The 17,864-nt window shown below is 38.5% G+C and overlaps 1 protein-coding gene across 3 annotated transcripts in view; it reads right to left on the minus strand.

Moving 5' to 3' along the window:
- LOC110031109 (ATP-dependent DNA helicase Q-like 1) overlaps positions 1-17,864 on the minus strand; it is a 42,062-nt gene that overhangs the window by 6,386 nt on the left and 17,812 nt on the right. For 2 of the 3 annotated variants that reach the window (XM_020734155.1, XM_020734156.1), the window contains exons 5-9: positions 4,803-4,899; positions 4,628-4,671; positions 4,165-4,279; positions 3,503-3,856; positions 2,725-2,949 (exon numbers count right to left, since the gene is read on the minus strand). In XM_020734155.1, the coding sequence (XP_020589814.1) occupies positions 2,725-2,949; positions 3,503-3,856; positions 4,165-4,279; positions 4,628-4,671; positions 4,803-4,899 (835 nt within the window). The remainder of the gene's footprint in view (positions 1-2,724; positions 2,950-3,502; positions 3,857-4,164; positions 4,280-4,627; positions 4,672-4,802; positions 4,900-17,864) is intronic. The other variant, XM_020734157.1, reaches the window with a different exon arrangement.

The raw sequence follows: 17,864 nt of genomic DNA on the forward strand, positions 1-17,864 counted from the left end.
TATATATATATATATATATATATATATGTATATAAGATTGTTATTTAGATGTAAAGTTTAAGTTCATTTGAAATCAAGATTTAAGCTATAGAAGATTCATATTTGAAATGAGAAAAAGGTTGACGGCAGCAAAGAAAGATTAGGATTTTAATTCCAAAAGTATTTTTTTAAAATTAATAATATTTAATATATGTATTAATTGCAATAATTAAACTTAATATTTAACTAATGAAATCTTAATTAAACAATGTAATAAAATAAAATTTGATAATTAACAATTAAATTAAACATACTTAAGTAATGTGATAAAAATTTAATAATTTGAATATTTTATATATTATTGGTGTTGTTAACTTGGAGGAGGGGACAAAAATTAAAAGCAAATAAAATCATTTAAATCGAGGTGAGTAAAAAATTGTATAAATAATTATTGATATCTATAAATTCATGTATCGGATTATTCTGATTTAAATACTCTTCTTTTTATTGGTTATATCCAAAAGTTAGGCCTCTTTATAATAAAAAAATTATAACATATTATTAAAGACACATTCTATGTACAAGATTGACTATGATGGAACCACTTTATAATACTAGCAGGAGAATCCTAAGGTACCCGCGCACGTAAATGAAAAAGTAAACTGATATTAAAACTGGTATACTTTTTAGACGATGCTCCTGTGACGGTTGTACAAATATAAATGATTTAGATATATTATTGATATAACAAAAAACTTTAAATATTATAAAATATGGTGAGTGATGATATTTATTAACTATCAATATTTTATACATATTTATTAAAGGCTTAACTGACATGTATATTGTTTTCTCTTTCATTGTGCTTCACTGTGTCATTTTGTCATATTTTCATTCAAATCTAATAAATTAACATCATTATTTATATAATATGCGCAATAGAAGAAAAAATATTTATAGAAGATACAGGCAACCAGAATTGAAATAAATTTAACCGTTTTACTTTAATTCATTTTCTTTATAGTGATTCTTTCATTATTAAAATGTTAGTTATATAGAAATTTATTTTTCCACTATTCGACCGTCCCTACCCATCTTGGTTAATTCTAAACATCGGATCAGGTCATGACATGCAAAGTTTATAAAGGGAATTATAAAACTGTTGTGAGTGAAGTGACTGAGAACGTTAGGAGAACAATTTTGGGTGAAAGGGAGATCATTTCTTGAGCGAAGATGCAACCGCCAATGGCTAAAAAAAAATTCGTATTAGGCGTTGAATCTTTATTGGGACGATTACATATCACACAATTCTTGTGCATTTACATATTTCACACCTAAACTTTCATGTTTACGCACAAACACTTGAATCCTTAATATCACATCAAAAATAGCGTTATTATCACTTTTTAAAAATGAAATACTTATTTTCATGAAAAGCTTTGAAGCATCAAAGTGCTATGCATATAAATATAAAATTTTAGGTGTGAATTTATAAAAAAAGGATTCTCTACGCTATCTAATTAGATGTTGAGATCCTTTATTTATAATTCCAAGTTGAGGTGAACAATTGAAATACAATGGCACAACCATCAAATAGAAAAAGTGGTTATAGAACCATGAATGGGAAGAGAAGAAGCCTATTACAAGGTATCAGTTATATCTATTCTATAAGGGATATTTACTCGAAGAGATGTAGAGCTGTGTGACGTGTTGAGTTGGATCAAGTTGTTTTTCAAGAACGAATTTCCGAGTTGGATCATAACCGCTCTCAGAGGACAAGGTGTTGTGTTAGATTGTGGTGATTATTTTCTTGGGACCTAATTTAAGACTTTGTTTGGTTCAGCTCTTGCTTTGTCAAAAAAAAAAATTTAAAAGTTGTTTTATAGAAAGTAGGCTTTAAAGCCAAATAAAAATGATGATCTAAAATAACTACAAACCATGTTTGATTAGAACTACTTTTAAGAAAGAATTAAAGCCAAACGGAAGTAAAAATGAAAAAAACTGCTTTCACTAAAATTTAAAGCAGTTTAAAAACTTTACCAAATGAATCCTTAGGTGAATGCAACTCTCATTTTATTTTAGGGGCATTTACACGCATACCTTCCAATTCTTATGTGATGTACATACCTCATATCTAAATTTTGCTTTTTACATTTATAACACATAAAAAATATCACCATTTTAACTTTTAAAAAGTAAAATATATATTTTTTCATGCACAGGCAAGGTGGTATTCATGTAAAAATTGAAGTTTGTGTTAAATATGTAAATACATAGAAATTGAGGGGTATGTATGTAAATGCCCCTTTATTTTATGCATGATTTGAGCTGCTCATTCTTCAATCTTAACTGAGATAATATACAGATTCAATCCAAATTGAGCTTAAAATACTCGTAGAATCATGTCCTAAAACTACAATCAATATGAGAGACAAAAAACATAATGTCAAATAGTGAATGGCTTGTTTGGAATCATTTTTGCTTCTTTTTTTTTACTTCTATTTTAAAAACATGTTTGTTTAGTGCATTTTTTACGTTCTTTTATTTTTATTTTCAAAAGCAAATTAATTTTTTTAAAAAAACACTCAAAACACCTAAAAGTTATTCCGAGTATTTTCAAAAACAGCTAATCATTTTAAAACATACAAAATATATATGATTTTAAGTGAAAAATTAAAAAAACAAAAAAAAAATTAAAAAAAAAACAAAAGTAATCCCAAATGGTTTTGAAGGAGTTCAATATACCTTTAACTCGCAATATTCTTGCATTTTCTTTGCCTGGATCATGGCTGTCTTAAAGCTCTCGCTTTTGAAGCCCTGCCCGCTCCTAATCATGCAGACAACCCTACTGAAATCTTTCTTCTGGTACAGTACAACACAAGCTGCAGGAAGATCATCCCTTCCAGCCCTCCCTGATTCTTGGTAATAGCTCTCAATTGATTTCGACAAAGTATTGTGAATCACAAACCTCTGCATGGCAAAAAAGAGCAAATTCTCGTTAAGAACTTTCAAATACAAAAACAAATAACACTCTGAAAATGAGAGAAAGGATGAAAATTGGTCCCCTGACTGTTTGCAAGGAGCTAAAATGGTCCCAAACTATATAAAAGACCAATTTACTAAAACTATGGCCATTTACATACATACTGCACAATTCCTAGGAGCATGTCTAACATCTAAATTTTGCCTTTTACATTTATACCACCCAAAATTTTAATATCACAAAAAAATACCACTATTCTAACTTTTAAAAAGTGAAATAGACAGCACATATGTATACATTGAACTTTAGGTGTTAGATATGTAAATACCTATGAATTGGGTGGAATGTCTGTAAATCTTACCTCAAACTATTTAAATAGGAAACAAAAAGGCCCTCCAACAGGACAGTTTTAGTTCATATTAATGAGTCTAGGGACCAAAATAGCATTTTACATAGTCTGGAATTATTTTTCTCTTATAAATAGTCAGGGACCATTTTGATGTTTTTTTTTTCTTCTTTTAAAAATTTAGCGGAACTCACAACATCCGCTTTGTCGATTCCCATTCCAAATGCAACAGTAGCACAGACGACATAAGCCTCTCCACTCTGCCATTTCTTTTGAACAGTAACTCTCTGACGAGCCGCCAAACCAGCATGATAATAAACAGTTCTTATCTTACATTTCTGATTCAAGTAATTTGAAACCTCAACACATTCGCTTTTGGAAAGACAATATACGATCCCGCACATATTATTGAAACGGTCTTTTATCATTTGTCCAAGTTGTTTCAATGAATCTTTGCACTTTCCAACAACTTCATACTTCAGCTTAGGCCTATCAAAGCTTGCCTCGAGAACAACAGCACCAGGAATCCTTAATGTGCTTAAAATGTCCTGAATTTGATGATAATATTTTACTAATCAACTTAATATTAACCCAAGAGGAAACTAAAATTACTGTTTTAATAGGAGTAAAGTGTTAAAATAGTCCCGGCTATTTACAACATGGGGCCATTTTAGTCCAAGAGTCTATTAAAGTGACAAATTAGTCCCTAGATTCTTTTAATGTGGGCTGAAACAGTTTCAAGGGATAACTATTTTAATTCCCATTAGAAGAGCATGGGAATATTGACATTTTTATAGACTGAGATTAAAATGGACCTCTAAAAAGAATCAGGGGAACACTTCTCTCCTTTTAATACCTTCTGAACAGAGTGAGTGGCAGTTGCAGTTAGTGCCATGAGAGATACTCTAGGAAAGTTCTGTTTGAGGCAGCTGAGTTCTCGATAGTCTGGTCGAAAATCATGTCCCCATTGGCTGAAAGCAATATAAGGAAAATTTACTAGCTACAGACTTTTTATCAGAAAGCACTTAATATAACGAAGATTTGCATACATACCACTCAATTCATAACTATTCAAATATCTAACACCCAAACTTCAATTTTTCCATACATGCTGCCTTAACTATGCATGAAATGGTATATTTCACTTTTTAAAAGATAAAATAGTGGTATTTTTTATGTCATATAAAAGATTTGGGTGGTATAAATCTAAAAAATAAAGTTTAGGCTTTAGATATCTAGATACATAAGAATTGGGGGGTATGTATATAAATATCCCTAAAGATAAACAGGCATTTGTGCGATCAACTCATATTAATCACCTAACACAATGTGCTTCATCAATTACAAATCTTGCAAGAAGACCCTGTAAGAAAGAAAATATTAGAACCATCAATCTGAACAAAAGTTAGCAAAATTTTATATATCAAAATTTGAAGAAAACACACTTTAGTGAAATACCCAATCAGATCTCTAAAAAGCAAAAAAAACAGCCACCTTCTGGTGTAGACATCTCAGGGTATCCATGAATGACATATTTCCAGCTATCCTTTCTGGTGTAACATACAATAGTTTGCATGATGGCCGCTCTTTTCTGTAAAGAATAGATCCAAACATTAAGAAAGTTACCACAATTCCAAATTTACACTTCAAAATTTGAGACAATATAATCTTCATATGTCAACTACAGAAATTTCGTCATCGGTCCAAGAAGATTAAGCTAATTGTTAGGAGGGTGGAACACTGGAGATTTAACTTAAGCCTGACAGTCTAATAAATGAGAATTCATTGATCAAAAAAATTAAAGCTAATGGGTAGAGGTCACTCCTATTATATCAAAACTTCAAATTTTATTTCACTTCAATGACATCAGAACTTCTTAAAGTTGAAAAACCTAGGAACTGAACTCTGCTTGCAATAGGATTTATCTTGGGTCAACATTTAAGATTAAGGCTTTTGTTTGGTTAGTATTCCCCTTTTAAAAAAGGCTGTTAAAATTTGTTTTTTCAAAAGCAGCTTTTTAAAGTTTGATAAAAGTTAAGGCTCGAATTGGAAAAAAATGAATTTTTTTAAAGCGTTTCTAATGAAGTATAATAACCAAAAAAACTCATAAAATGAAGAAAGTCTCTTTTTGAAACGGGAAGTAGCAGAAAAGTTTCCTCAAAGGAGCCTTAAATTAAGGATGTCCGTGATTTCTTTTTTTGTTTAAAAATAAGACCTATATGACCATGAGGGGCAGATCAAAATGTCAAAGTTAGCAAAACCTTATTTACCGGGAATCTTGCTCAACTGGACAGAAAAATAGGGAGATGTAAAGTTTACAAAGTTGCTTATCTTCAAATTTATTGATAACAGTAAATATGGAATTAAGATGCAAACTACTACAGACGACAACAAATGAATCGATTCATGAAAAACGGAAAGGAAATCAGAGCAAGAAAAACAATCGAGCATGAATAGTATTGTTGAAAATTCAAAGGAATCAGAGCAAGAGTTCTTAAAACTGGAAATAAAATAATACAAAGCACAAACAAGCCTTTAGCGTGAGGGTGAAAGTGATGAACGCCAGCTGCACAGCAGGTGTGGGTGTGGTTTGGAAGGTTACAACAGCAGGTAAGGTTGCGGGAAGGGAAGCGGCAGCAGGTCGGGTTGTTAGAAAGGTGGTGAAAGTAGATGAGGGTGGTTTGGAAGGTTGGCAGCAACAGGAAGGAGTGTAGGGAGGACTGGTGGCAGCAGGTTTGGACTGTTTGGTGCAGGAAGACTAGTGGTAGCAATAGCAGGAAGGTTGGAAGAGCAGGGAAGAGGGCAACAAGTTGGGAAGGGAAAAATAGAGAGGATTAGTAGAGATAACTACAACCTCAGAGCAGGAAACAACTGAAGCACTGACTCTCCTCGGATACAGCCCTAAAAAGGGAGACCCGAGCCAGCAGCGAGAAACCTGAAAACAACAAATGAAGACTCAACCCTAAACAACAAAGCAACACATTTATAGAAGAGATAACTAGGAAGGGGAGGGGAGAGGGGCGCCACAACCTTTAGCCTTAATTAGTGCCAACCAATTCAACCTCCTTGCTAGACCGGCCACATCCTTGCTAAACCGGTTGAGCCGGTTCAGCCCGAACCCCCAAGTCAGTCTCTCGAGGTTGGGGGAGCTTCGACTTCATTCGTCGAAGCTTCTGGCTCCTCGTAATACAATGTCAATTCCAGGCCAATAAGCGTAGTGAAAACAATGTAGTTCACTGGCTGATCGATCTAATAAGAATTGTCATTCAACTTCCAGAGATTCTAAAAAGTTCACCTGCTTTGGGCTTGAGTTTTTTGAATGCTCCCACTGGAAATATACTGGATCCACACTAGATCCCCCTCTTGAAACGTCACCATGCTCCTAGTCTTCTTGGCCTGTGCATGGTATTTGTGGTTCTGCTTAGTGATCTCCTTTCCAACCTCCTAGTGGAGCTTCTGAATCTGATGTACCCATTCCTCAGCATCCTCACTAATCTTTGATGTCGGCAAAGGAGGTACCAATTAAAGCGGAATGAGCTTGTTGCGCCCATACAACCTCAAATGGGGTGTGTCCCGTAGTCTGACTCACGGATCTATTGTAAGCAAACTTGGCTTGTGCTAGAAGCAAATCCCACTTCTTGATATTCTTCCCAACAAAGCATCTCGAAAGACTCTCAAGGCTCCTATTTACTACCTCCATCTAACTGTCCATTTGTGGGTGAGCTGCGAAAGTAAATTGAAGTTTAGTGTCTAGCTTCCCTCGCAGGGACCTCTAGAAGTGACTCAGAAACTTGACATCTCTGTCGGAAGTGATGGTCATGGGTATCATATGCAGCCTCACAATCTTCCTAAAGTATAAGTCGGTAACAAACAATGCATCCAATGTCAAGTAGTAGGGTACAAAATGCGCCATTTGCAAAAATTGATCCAAAATAACCATAATGGAATCCTTATTCTGTTGGGCCCTTGGGAGGCCCACCATAAAGTCTGTGCTAACATCTCCTCATGGTGCCTACGGTACAGATAATTGGGTGTATAGTCCTACCTTCTGCCTCAAATTTTGGCCATATGAAAAATCCCACATTGTTTGACACGCCGCTCCACATCTCTAGTCAGTCAAAGCCAAAAGAAGTGTTCTCTCACAAATGAGAGTCTTATCTCTAACAAAATATCCTAGAAGTCCTCCACTGTGGCTTTCATGAACATTGGACTCCCTCAACAAACATCAAAGAATACACAACTTACTCTGGTAAAACAAATTACCATCAGCCCTGTAGTACTCCCCGATAGGCTTCTCTTGACACCGCTCCATATTTTTTCCTAAATCATTGTTTTTTCTCGTACAACTCTTTCATTATCTCAAAGCCTACGACTTGAGCTTGCATCTCAATGATCAGCAAGTGATGACGGCTCAATGAGTCTGCTACGCGCGCGTTTCTGGCTCCCCGCCTTGTGCTTAAGAACAAACTAGAACGACGCTAAGAGCTACAACAAAAATCGGTATTGGCCCTTCAGCATTCTCTGGTTGTTCAAGAATTTCAAGGCCTCATGATTCGTGAATAAATTGAACTTGCTCTTCAGTAGATAGTTGCGCCAATGCTCAAGTGCTCTCACAATAACATAGAAATCATTGTCGTACGTCGAATATATTCTCCTGGACTGATTCAAATTCCCCTGAAAAAGGCTATATGGTGACCTCCCTAGCTCAGCACTGCTCTTATCCCCACGTTAGACACATCAATACCTCGAACAGTTGATTGAAATCCAGTAATGCCAAAATTGGTGCCTGAGTCACCTTCCCCTTCAGCGTGTTGAAGCTGTTCTAAGTTGCATCTGTCCATTCAAATTTCTCTCCTTTCAATAGCTCCATTAGGGAGCGGTGAGGGTACTGAAGCTCCTAATGAATCGTCTATAAAATGTTGCTAGTCTCATAAACTATCACAGCTTGGTGAAAGATTGCGGTGCAATTCAACATATAATGGTCTTGATCTTGGTAGAATCCATCTAAATGTCTGCACTAGACATAATATAACCCAAAAAAACATATCGGTGTTGTCATAAAGTGACAATTCTTTCGATGGGAGTATAGCTTTTCTGATTGCAACACCTCAAAGCCCGTCCTCAGGTGTTATAAGTGCTCATCCTCGGATTGTTGTATACCAGAATTTTGTCGAAGTACGCCACCATAAATCCCCGATGTGGGCCCAATCCACCAGATTCATCAACCTCATGAATGTGATGGTCACATTAAATAATCTGAAAGGCATAATTGTCCACTCGTATAATCCATCTCGGGTCTTTAAAGTGGTCTTCCACTCGTCCCATGGCTTCATCCAGATCTAGCGGTACCCACCGCAGAAGTCGACCTTAGAAAAGAGAAAGGCTTCATGCAACTGATCCAAGTGATCACCCATGTGAGGTATGGTGAGTTGAGAATTGATGGTAATCTTGTTGATGACCTACAGTCAATGAACATCTGCCACAAACCATCTTTCTTGAGTACCATCAAGGCGGCAACAACACATAAATTGGGACTCTCTCTAACTAATCCTCTTGCGAGGAGATCCTCTACCTGTCATTACAACTCTTGTATTCCGCAGGCAAGCCGATTTGGTAACATTGATTCGGGTATGAGATCTACGGCATGTTGAAAGTCCCTCAGTAGTAGCAATCCCTCTGGAGGACTGTCTGTCATCACATCCTCAAAATCACATAGCAGTGGTTGTATAGGTGTTAGTATCTCACTCTCCTTAATTCCCTCAAGTCGGACCAACACCATTGCTACTAAAGCATCCTGACCGACTGCATGAAGGTAGCTCTTGAAGCTAATGCCTCCTCTGTGTTCTTTATACCTCTTTCATCATTGACAGGTAATATCATGATTTGTTTTCCAACATTTTAAAATGAATAATTATCCTTGAAGTCGTCATGTTGGGTCTTGCGGTCAAACTGTCATGGCCTATCCAACAAAATATGACACGCGTCTATAAAAACCACATCGCACCACACTTGCTCCTATAACCGATCCCCAATCGAAAATACAATTAAACACAGTTGATCCACGTGTATCTTGTTTCCTCTCTTCAACCAAGCGAGTAGGATTGAGGATGCTTCTTTGTTACCAATCAAGGTTTCTTCACCATCAATGTGGATACTACATTCTCACGGCTTCCACCGTTGTAATCAAACTTCAAACATTGCCCTTCATCGTGCACATGGTGTGAATATTGTCTCGACCATGAATGATACTTATTAGCTCCATATGTAGGACTTGCCGTATAACGAGCATCTCTCCCTCATCCCCTTGGAGTTGAAATTCCCCTCTAGGTTCTCCTCTGCTTCCTCTTCCTCCACCTCCTCGATGACGCCCTACTCTGTGAACTAAACAACTCGGTTTGTAAAGGAACTGGAGGCTATGTGTTCGTAGCCATGGCATCTAAAACATCTCCTGATAGGCACTGTACCGGGCGAGCTACTCTTTTATGGCTTCTTTCCACTCAGAACTGGCTTATCACTTCCCTATCCTATCTTTCCAACTCCTCCATGGGCACCCTTGTCAGTAGCTATAGCTGCAGGTGATTGCCTGAATGAGGACTACTGCTTAATGAGGTATGTTGCCTGCTCTGTTTCTATTTTCACCTTCAAGGCTAAGGTCTGGCCATCTCTCAGTGACAATATGGTTGTGAATGCACAACATTGTTGATAGTGGACTTCAGACCCCAGATAACGGACAATGGTGTGTTCCTATGGCTCGATCAACTCACACTTCATCTGAAATGGTCAAACTGCGTCGTGAACTCCTCCATTGATAGGTCTCTTTGCTTCAGGTGATGGAGTCTCAAAAACATATCCCTATGGTAATGAGGTGGTAGGTATTTCCTATGCATTTCCTTCATCATCTTTTTTCATTTAATAATTTTGTCATTATCTTCTCCCTTTCTCTGTCTTTTCAAATTTTCCTACCACAAGGAAGAGCTCGTTGTCAACTTAATGGTTGCAAGCTTCACTCTTTTATCCTTTTTTCTTCTTTATACCCGAATATCTTCTCAACTGATTATAGTCATTCGATGAAATCATCAGGATACATACTTCCATCAAACTCTTGTAGGTCCACTTTGATACCAAAATCCTCGTGTCCTCCATATGCAACCATTTCTATCGGTCTCCTCTACTACTAAATTCCAAAGCGAGGGGTTCTGTCTTTCTCACCACTAAATTCATCCCTACGAATGAGATTTAGATCCTTGTCTCTTTCTCCTCTTCGACTTATCTGATCACGATCAGGGGTAATTTTCCCTGAGTTTCATCATCAATCTTTGCGAACCTCTGCTGAAGTCGAAAAATTTCACTGTATCTCGTCCCGGGTAGGTTCCGACATATATCTCCTTAGTGGCATGATTAGGGTTTGGGGAATGGAATAAGTGGTTGAGGATAGGAAATAATTTTTTTTTTTTGGTTAAGGCAGATGCTAGAAAACCCGAGGATAGAACTAAAGTTAGGCTAGCTCTATACTAAATGATATCATAGTTAACTCGAAAAAACAATCAAATGTGAATATTATTACTGAAAATTTAAGGAATCACAACAAAGATTCTTAAAAATGGAAATAAAATTACACAAAGCACAAACGAGCCTTTAAGGAGGGAGAAGGTGATGAACCCCGACTGCACAACAGGAGTAGGGATGGTTTGGAAGGTTGCAACAAAAAGTAAGGTTGCAGGAAGGGGAGGCAGCGGTAAGTCGAGCTGCTAGAAAGGTGGCGGAGTAGATGAGGGTGGTTTGAAAGAATGGCGGCGGCAGAGAGGGGTGTAGGTAGCAGGTTGGTGCGGGAGACTAGTGGTAGTTGGAGCCGAGGTGGGGCGCATAGTGAAAAGGGCAACGAGCTGGGAAGGAAAATACGGAGAGGATTTGTAAAGAAACCCACCACCTCGGAGCAAGATACAACTGGAGCACCATCAATCCTTGGATAAAGCCCTAAGAAGGGAGAACCATGTCAACGGCGAGAAATGTTTGCAAACATGCCACATTTTTTATGCATGAAATGTGTATTTTACCTTTTTAACAGTTAAAATGATGAAATATTTTTTTGTGATATGAAAGATTTGGATGGTTTAAACATAAAAAATAGAGTTTAGGTGTTAGATATGTAAATACAAAAATGGTGATATGCATGTAACAGGATGGGAAGCTTTGTTACAATTTGTTTGGGCAGCTTTTTCACCTTCTCACTTTTGAGATTGTTGCCCATGCCTTCGTTTAACTTTTTTTTTCTTTTTGGTGGTGTCTTTTAAATTTTTTTGTTGCTGATTTGCTGGTGTATGGTAATTATAAAAAAATTGTTGTCCAATTTTTGTCAAAGTAAAAATAAAAAAATATAATGCCCATAATAACTTTTGAAAAAATTACTTTCTGTACAAATTCACAACTGCTTTTAAAAAAGCTATAGTCACCCCAAACGAACCCTTAGTTATCTGTTCCAACAAGGGTTAAGAATTTACGTTATTTTCGCATGGGACATGTTATTTAAAAGAGGAAAAACTTCAAAAGCTCGAAAGCATGAATAGGTTGTCAAATTAAGTTCTCAGGTCGGATTTGCCCGAGTCAAAACTGTTTAACCCAAACTCTACCAAAATAATTAACGGGTCAAAAAATTCAACCCAAACCCTACCCGACTTCAACTTGTTGGCCAAGCCCGACTGATACCAGAACTAATAGGAAGAACATTTGAACACAAAAGTAAACTTTTATCAATATTGAGATAGGATTACAACACAACTCAAAAAGAAAGAAATTACAATAAGGGATGAATCCCCGGTTAGGGATGTAGAAAGATGTCTGAAGGCAATGGTGGCGTCGACGGACTGACAGGGAAAGATGAGGAAGGTCGGGTGGTTTTTTGGGTAAGTTGAGATGGAGTTTGGTTGATTGTAGGAAGACTGGACGCCGAGGTTGTGGAGGAAAGTATGGGTGGCGGTAGAGTGGTGCAGAAATATGGGGTGGTAAGTGGCTAAGGGGAGTGGTAGAAGGGTCGAAAGAAGAAGCGAAAGAAATTGAAATTTTGTAACACCACCTCGGAGCAGGATACAGCCGAAGCACTACCTGTCGTCAGATATAACTATAATAAGAGCGATGAGACTCCTCGCAGGAGATCAGAAGACAAGTTCACTATAACTGACACTCCACACACAGGAGACGACAATTTATAAGCCCCTTCCGGATGGAGGAAGCTTCTACAAAAAGGAAGAGAGTGGGAGCCAAGAAAAATCCAGAAAACACTTCGCAACAAATTCATGATGCCCTGGATGGATCGCGATAGTTCGCATGATCCATCCAGCCATCACGCAGATCTCTTGCTCTCGCGATCCCTCGTGGATTTTGCGATCCCCCCACTCCCCCTTTTGCGATGTCAAGTGGGGTCCTAGCCTTGCGGTTTGAAGAGTCTTTAGCTCATGCGTTAGTTTCTCTCGGGGATGGGAAAGCTTCGATCTCTTTTGTCAAAGCTACAAGCTCTTCAAAGTATGGTTTTAAGTCAACGATATTGATTGTGGTTGAAATGTTGTAGTCTCCGGAGAGGTCGAACTTATAGGCATTGTCGTTCAGCTTTTGGAATATCCTGAATGATCCATCTGCTCTTGGCTTAAGCTTTCCCTGATGATCTTGCAGGAAATTTTTCCTTTTTCAACCCAATCCATATGAGGCCGCCTTCCTGAATCATTACTTTCATCTTGGATTTATTTGTCTGTGCCTGGTAATTTTTAATATGCTTAGCAAATTTCTTGCCAATTTCTTCATGGAGCTTCTGAATCTCGTGAATTCATTTTGTGGCATCCTTGCTGATTTCCGAAGATGGCAGGAGTGATACCAATTCAAGTGGTGTGAGCAGATTGCGCCCGTACACAATCTCGAAAAGCGTTCGTCCAGTAGTTTGGTTGATGAATCGGTTGTAGGAGAACTCAACTTGGGCTAGGATAAGATCCCACTGTTTTATGTTTTTTTCCCACGAAACACCTCAAGAGATTACTGAGACTTTGATTTACTAACTCTGTCTATCCGTCTGTTTATGGATGCACTATCAAGCTGAATTGGAGTTTGGTGCCAAGCTTTCCACATATTGTCCTCTAGAAGTGGCTCAGGAATTTAACGTCTCTGTCGGAGGTGATGATCTTGGGAATCCTGTACAACCTTACAATCTCGTGAAGCAAAAATGTGAGAAGCGTCTAGTGTCTGGTGATAGGGCACAAAGTCGGCCATATTGGAGACTATGTCAACTACAACCATTACGGAATCTTTATTCATTCAAGTCATTGCAAGTCATAGCATGAATCCATGCTGACATCCACCCAAGGTGCCTCTGGTACTGGAAGTAGAGTGTATAATCCGACATTCTCAACTTGTCTTTGTTATATAGATCCCTTATGACCTCGAAGCCCATAAGTCGAGTCTGCAATGATGTGATCAATAGGTGTCGACGACTCAATGCATCTATTATGCGGTTCTAGTTTCCCACCTTGTGTTTTAGCACCAACTGAAATGAGGCTAAGAATTCCACCCATGTAGCATGTCGTCCCTTTAGTTTGCTTTGTCTGTTGAGAAATTTTAGGACCTCGTGATCTGTAAATAGTGTAAACCTATTAGTTAAAAAGTAATGACTTCAGTGTTACAGAGCTCTTACGATGCATAAAATTCTTTGTCGTAGGTTGAGTATTTCTTCCTGGACTCGTTCAACTTCTCACTGAAGAAAGCGATGGGGTGTCCTCCCTGGCTTAGTATTGCTCTGACCCCTACGTCGGATGCATTGCATTCTACCTCGAAAGGTTGGTTGAAGTCAGGTAGTGCTAGCACGGGTGTCTGAGTCAGCTTTTCTTTTAGTGTGTCAAAATTGTCCTAAAATGTTGTTGTCCAAGCAAACTCCTTCCTCTACAGAAGTTCAATCGGAGGGGAGGTGATAGTGCTGAAGCTTATGATGAATCTTTGAGAGAAGGATGCCAGTCCCAAAACTTACCTCAACTTGGTGAATGATTGTGGTACAACCCAACTGATAATGACCTCTATTTTACGGGATCCATCTAAATGCTTGCACTAGACACGATGTAACCCAGAAAGCATAATTGGCTTGGTATGAAGTGACATTTCTTCGGATAGGCATATAATTGCTCAGCTTGCAATACCTCAAATACTACCTTCACGTGATGCAAGTGATCCTCCTCCGATTGGCATATACTAGAAGGTTGTCAAAGTAGACAACGACAAACTTTCCAATGTGACGTCAGAATACATGGTTTATTAATCTCATGAAAGTGCTATGTGCGTACGATAGACCAAAAGGCAGAACAGTCCACTCATAAAGTCTATCCTGCATCCTGAAGGCGGCCTTCCACTCGTCTCCTAGCCTCATCCGTATTTGATGCTATCTGTTGCGCGGTTTATCGCAGAGTAGATGGTGGCTCCATTTAGCTAGTCTAAGAGATCATCCAAGTGGGGTATGCGGAATCGATATTTGATGGTAATCTTGTTGATGGCTCGGTTGTCGATGCACATTCACCATGATCTTGCAATGAGATCCTGCACTTGCCATTATAGTTCTTCATACTCCGCATGTCTTAATCTTGCAACGAGATCTGCTCATGTCTATGGTGTGTTGGATGTCCCTCGGTGGCGGCAATCCCTCTATTAAGCTGTCGATCGTAACATCCTGAAAGTCCTGTAGCGAGTTGCAGTAGTGCTGATATCCTCGCTTTCTTCCAGAACAAATGCTAGTGTTACAGGGGTATCTCTAACTGACTGCAGAAAAGTGGTATGAGGAACTAGTGTTGCCTTTGTATCGCTCTCGCCTTTTACATCCTTAGCAGGTAGTAAAACGATACAATTCCCTTCCTTCAAAGAATAAGTGTTCTTGAACCCGTCGTGTTGAGTCTTACGATGAAACTGTAAAGGGCTTCCTTACAGAATGTGGCAGGTGTCCATAAGAAGTATGCCACACCATACCTGCTTGCGTAGCTGATCTCTGATGGAGAAATCAGCTAGGAACTACTGATCTACATGTATCTCGTTTGCCTTCTTCAGTCAGGTAAGTGAATATGACTAAGGATGCTTTTGTGAGTACAATCCTATTTTTTTCACCATGAATGTGGACACCACGTTCTCGCAACTCTCTGTCGATGATCAGGTTGCAGACCTTACCCTTGACGGTACACTTGGTGCAAAAAATGCTATGCCTTAACCAGGATTGGCCCCGCTCTTGTTCGGCTTGTAGTATTAGTAGAACGGCTAATGCTTTTCCTTCGTCTCCGTAGAGCTGAAGTTCTTCAGGATTCTCCTCTGATTCCTCATTGATTTGCTTGACATTGTGACAACACGTTTTGTTGGGCAGCTGAAGGCTACGTGACCGTAGTCGTGGCACCTAAAATGCTTCATGGTTGGCACTGTATTGAAGGAACTACATTTCTCAGACTTCTTCCCACGCTGATCCGCCTTATCAGATCCTTGTCCAATTTTGCTATTCCTCCCGAGGTACACTTGTCGGCTTTAGAAGTTGCAAGTGACTGCTTGGTTGACGATATTGGTTTGAAGGATGTTTGTTGCTTGCTTTCCTTCTGTTGCCTCTCCACCTTCAGGGCTAGTGTTCATACATCCCCCAAAATCCAATATGGTTGTAGCCGTACCACATTGCTAATAACGGGCTTTAGACCCCCAAGGTATCTGGCAATAGTGTGCTCCTCTGGCTCTGTTAGCTTGCACTTTAGTTGCAAGTGGTCAAACTGGGCCATGAACTCTTCAACTAAAAGATCTCATTGTTGCAAGTTGTGAAGTTTTAGGAACATATCCAGAGATACTATGGCAGGACGTATTTCTTCTACATTGTCTTCTTCATCTTCTCCCACTTAATTATCTTCTTACTTTCTTTTCTCCTCCTCTGCCTCTATAAATTTTCCCACCATAATGAGGCAATCTTCTTTAATTTAATTGCAGTTAGCTTGATTCGTTTGTCTTCTGGTATGTCCTTATACTCGAAGATACATTCGACTAATTGCAGTCAGTCGATAAACTCATCGAGGTCCATGCCTCCCTCAAACTCTGGGAGGTTCATATTGATGCCAAAGTCATGCTGACTCCATAAGGAGCCTCTTCTCTCAGGCTCCTTTGATATTGGATAACAAAACGATGTGTTCGATTATTCTTTGTGACTGTGATCTTCCCTATGAAATAGATTAATCTCTTCTTCGTTGTCTTCCCTTCGACTCTCCCAATCACAATCGAAGGTAACATCTTCCTGGTTTCCTCCATCCAACTCTGCTAATCTCCCTTGTAGACAACAAATTCCTCTTTGAATCTCTTCGCAGGTCGGTTTTAGAGTATCTCTCCATGGTGGCATGGCTAGGGTTGGGAATCGGAAGAAACAAAATTGAAGGAGGTGAGTTGGATAGGGGCAGATGTTGACGAACCCTAGGATAGGACTAGCATTGAGCTAGCTCTTATACCAAATGATACCGAAACTAGTAAGAAAAACAGTGGAATACAAAAATAAACTTTTATTAATATAGAAATCGGATTACAACACGACTCAAATAAAAAGGAATTACAATAAGGGACAAATCACAGGTTAAGGATGTAGGAAGATGCCCAAAGGCGATGGGGCGTCGGCGGGGTGGTAGAGAAAGATGGGAAAGGTCGGGTGGTTCTTTGGTAAGTTGGGGTGGTGTTTGGTTGGTTGTAGGAAGATTGGACGACGAGATCATGGAGGAATGTAGGGGTGGCAGCAAAGTGGTGGAGGAATATGGGGTGGTAGGTGGCTAAGGCCAGTGGTAGGAGAAGGTTCAGAAGAAGAAGCGAAAGAGATTGAAAGTGTACAACACCACGTCGGAGCAGGATACAACCGAAGCACCACTTATCATCGGATACAACCCCAACGAGAGGGAAGAGACTCCTCCCAGGAGATCAGAAAACAATTCCACTACAACTGACAATCACACTTAACTATTAAGTTTTAAGAACACCACCTAAGTTGCAATTCATTCAAAGTATAGAAACTCCTAGTTTCATGCACAAAGACATTACAATAAAGATTTAATCCTCACAATGATTAATACAACATAAGAAAATTTATCAAAACAAACATCTCGATAAAAGAAATCTAATGAGCCCAAAATCATTTAGCTCCGATATCGATAGAGCATTTAAATGTTGAAATAATCGTTTATAATAAAAATACTAAGACAAATTATAAAATAAAATGTTTGAGATTTTGTGCTATAATTACCCAAAATTTGCACCATATACCTTAACAAGATCCCATTATCCACATGAAAGTGACTTGCTTATTGGAAAGAGCTTGGAGATCTAAAAAAATTCAAGAGCCCTCTGCGATGATTAATATCGATGAATACTATCAAAAACCACTGTTGTTGACCATCATCACCCAACTGCCATTGTCCCCCAGCCATGGCCCAACCGTAATTTTCTGATTATCATCGCCCAATTGCCATTGCTCTACTACCATCGCCTAAAAATCATTACCCAACTGCCGACGTTTAATTTTTATATAGTTAATACAGCCTG

This window comes from Phalaenopsis equestris, unplaced genomic scaffold (assembly GCF_001263595.1).
Source record: "Phalaenopsis equestris unplaced genomic scaffold, ASM126359v1 Scaffold000768, whole genome shotgun sequence".
Taxonomy (NCBI): domain Eukaryota; kingdom Viridiplantae; phylum Streptophyta; class Magnoliopsida; order Asparagales; family Orchidaceae; genus Phalaenopsis; species Phalaenopsis equestris.